The sequence below is a fragment of the Hemibagrus wyckioides genome, linkage group LG23, assembly GCF_019097595.1.
Source record: "Hemibagrus wyckioides isolate EC202008001 linkage group LG23, SWU_Hwy_1.0, whole genome shotgun sequence".
NCBI classification, from domain to species: domain Eukaryota; kingdom Metazoa; phylum Chordata; class Actinopteri; order Siluriformes; family Bagridae; genus Hemibagrus; species Hemibagrus wyckioides.
In genome coordinates this window covers 19,969,350-19,971,849 of record NC_080732.1, presented here as the reverse complement: position 1 = coordinate 19,971,849, position 2,500 = coordinate 19,969,350, and the positions used below count along the sequence as shown (strand labels likewise).

General features: G+C 41.2%; 2 protein-coding genes across 2 annotated transcripts in view; both read right to left on the bottom strand.

Moving 5' to 3' along the window:
• Positions 1–67, bottom strand: part of alkbh8 (alkB homolog 8, tRNA methyltransferase) — a 10,846-nt gene extending 10,779 nt beyond the window's left edge. Inside the window, exon 1 of the mRNA XM_058377023.1 lies at positions 1–67. This exon is cut by the window's left edge and continues 72 nt beyond it. Coding sequence (XP_058233006.1) covers positions 1–63 — 63 coding nt within the window. The 5' untranslated portion in view covers positions 64–67.
• A 741-nt stretch (positions 68–808) lies between these two features.
• The window catches only part of fbl (fibrillarin), a 6,041-nt gene continuing 4,349 nt past the window's right edge, over positions 809–2,500 (bottom strand). The window contains exons 5-9 of the mRNA XM_058375785.1: positions 2,278–2,448; positions 2,035–2,167; positions 1,731–1,843; positions 1,479–1,624; positions 809–1,172 (exon numbers count right to left, since the gene is read on the bottom strand). Of these exons, the coding sequence (XP_058231768.1) occupies positions 1,148–1,172; positions 1,479–1,624; positions 1,731–1,843; positions 2,035–2,167; positions 2,278–2,448 (588 nt within the window). The 3' untranslated portion in view covers positions 809–1,147. The remainder of the gene's footprint in view (positions 1,173–1,478; positions 1,625–1,730; positions 1,844–2,034; positions 2,168–2,277; positions 2,449–2,500) is intronic.

Sequence of the window (2,500 nt, the reverse complement as noted above, 5' to 3'; positions counted from 1 at the left end):
CAACCGTTTTTTATCTTCTTTGGATCTTCTGGTACTTCTCACGTTCTGCACAGGAGCCTCCATTGAGTGCATCTGTCAATAGTGTCCCGGGGTGCAACAAAAGCTAAAAAAGTAGTTCCTATCAGGTTTTCTCCAGTTTATAATTGTAATAAAAATAAAATCTGATCTCTCTGATGCTCCTGTAGTTGAATGAACACAAATCCCCAGTCACGCGCCAATATCTAGTCTAATGACTTGCAGAAAAGTGAAGCTTATTATAACAGCAAAGGGAATAAATCTGTATGAGATGTTCAGCACACACAGGGCGTTATGGACAGGGTGAACATACTTTTGCACATCATTTATATAAATTTTGCAATAAAACGTATTGACCTATTACTTATAGTTTTTAAGGCTTAGTAATGCCTTATTATAACACCAACAATTATCATTCTAGTCCTTAATAGTAATAAATAGAATTTTACTAACATTACAGTTCAGTTTATACAAATGGAAAAGGAATAATATCATAGAGTTTTACTGAAGTTTTATAGAGATGTACAATGAAAATTCACTCCAGGATGAATAGTCTGATCTTATTCATTAAACATGAGGTCAGGTCATCACACACACACACACACTTAAAACCTTACTACAAAAGGAAAAAAAAAAAAAACTAATGTTTTTATTCCCTACAGAAATGAAACACAGTTCAATTAATTTACCAGAATCGAGAAATTTGTTGAAAACAAAAAACCTAACTTTTATATTTATCATGATTCACTAAACATAAAAATAAAATAAAAAAACACACACAGACTGCACTAAAGGTGTTTCAGATTATTTAATTAAAAAACAAAAACAAAACCATGAGTCCATACAGACACAACCAACAGAAATCATTTCCTTTCCCACAGACAATTTTGGACACGGTGAAATAAGAGACTTATAGTTTAATATTCTATAATACAGAGTAAGAACTTCCTGATGGAGATAACGCAGGCGAGAAACGGGTCACTTCAACACTGATGTACTGGAGAAGTTCTTCACCTCCACTGACGACTGACAGACAGACAGACACAGAGCTGTAGAAAGCAGATGAGGCTTAAAGGCAGTGTGTTTCAGTGGGAACGGAAAAACGTCCAAACAAATTTACACAGCTGTGTCCTTATTTCTTCTGTTTCGGCGGAGGCCTGGAGAGAGAACACACACACACTAACGTCAGGAGGTAAAATCCACAAGCATATAAACTCAGAGACAGCATTTCTGACTGTCAGGTACACCTACAGCTAGCAAAGTATAAGTTCTAAATCACCTACAAACTTTAGTACTCAACTAGAGTACAGTGCTGCGAGTGAGGGTCAGTGCGGCCCGTCTCTACATTTGTGTTGTGCAAATGTTTGTGGAGGAAACTGAAAGCTACACGTGTACAGGTGACCCAGTGGTGGTCTGTACCACAGTCTGATCAGGGGTGTGAATGTGTGTGACCTGTATCTGACCTGTACACCCCTACGACCACGGCGTGGTCTCTCTCGTACGGCTCGAGTGTGAGCTGCTCCTGAGGTTTCATGTTCTCGGCACTCATCTTCTTCACCTCGGAGGCGAACACAGCCTCGGGCGACGCCGTCGAGTCGATGCAGTTTGCCTGAAGATAATGCAAATGATTAAATTTATAAAAACATTTATTATAAACTCACCAGAAGACTGAGCTTCAGAGCAGCGAGACCTTCAGAAGAGGACAAAAGGTTTACCTTGATGGAGATGACGAAATGGCCACCGTTTTTGAGGAAGTTGTGAGCGTTGAGAGCAACGATACGCGTCTGATCTGGCTGAGCGACGTCGGCAAAGATGACGTCCACCATCCCTGAGGGGAAAGATTCAGAAAAACACAAAATAAACACCAGGAACAGCAACGTCATCAATATTTCTGTAACAAACTCTTAAACTGGACAGTTCTATTGTGAAGTATGTTTTAGACTCATGACCTGCTGTGTGTTTTGCTGCAATTACTGAGTATTTTTGGGTAAAAAAGTTTATTTGATGAAAGTCACTGACCAACTAGCATGCGGTATTTGTGCGGATGTCTGGCGTCTTCAATGATGGGAATGATGTTGGTTCTCTTTTTAGCCACGTTGAGTAAATCTCGGCCGGAGCGGTGAGAAAACTCCACTGCGTACACCAAGCCGTCCTACACACACACAGTTTAATTAAAAGTGTGTGAGATTTCTGCTCTGATAAATGAACACTTGATAAATGTTGATCTGGACTGTGCAGAAGGAGGTAAGAGAAAGAGCGTACAGGGCCAACGATATCGGAGACATGAGACACGGTGGTTCCTGACGCCGCTCCCAGGTACATGACCTTGGCGCCGGGTTTGATGTGGATCTGATCGATTCCTCCCAGAATGGCAGCTGCCAGTTTGGAGCGGAACGGGTTCCAGGCCCTGTACTCGATCTTGGTCTCTCCATCCTGGAACAAACCAGAATCTGTGTTCAAAACTCCTCTAGGTGACACTGAGAGC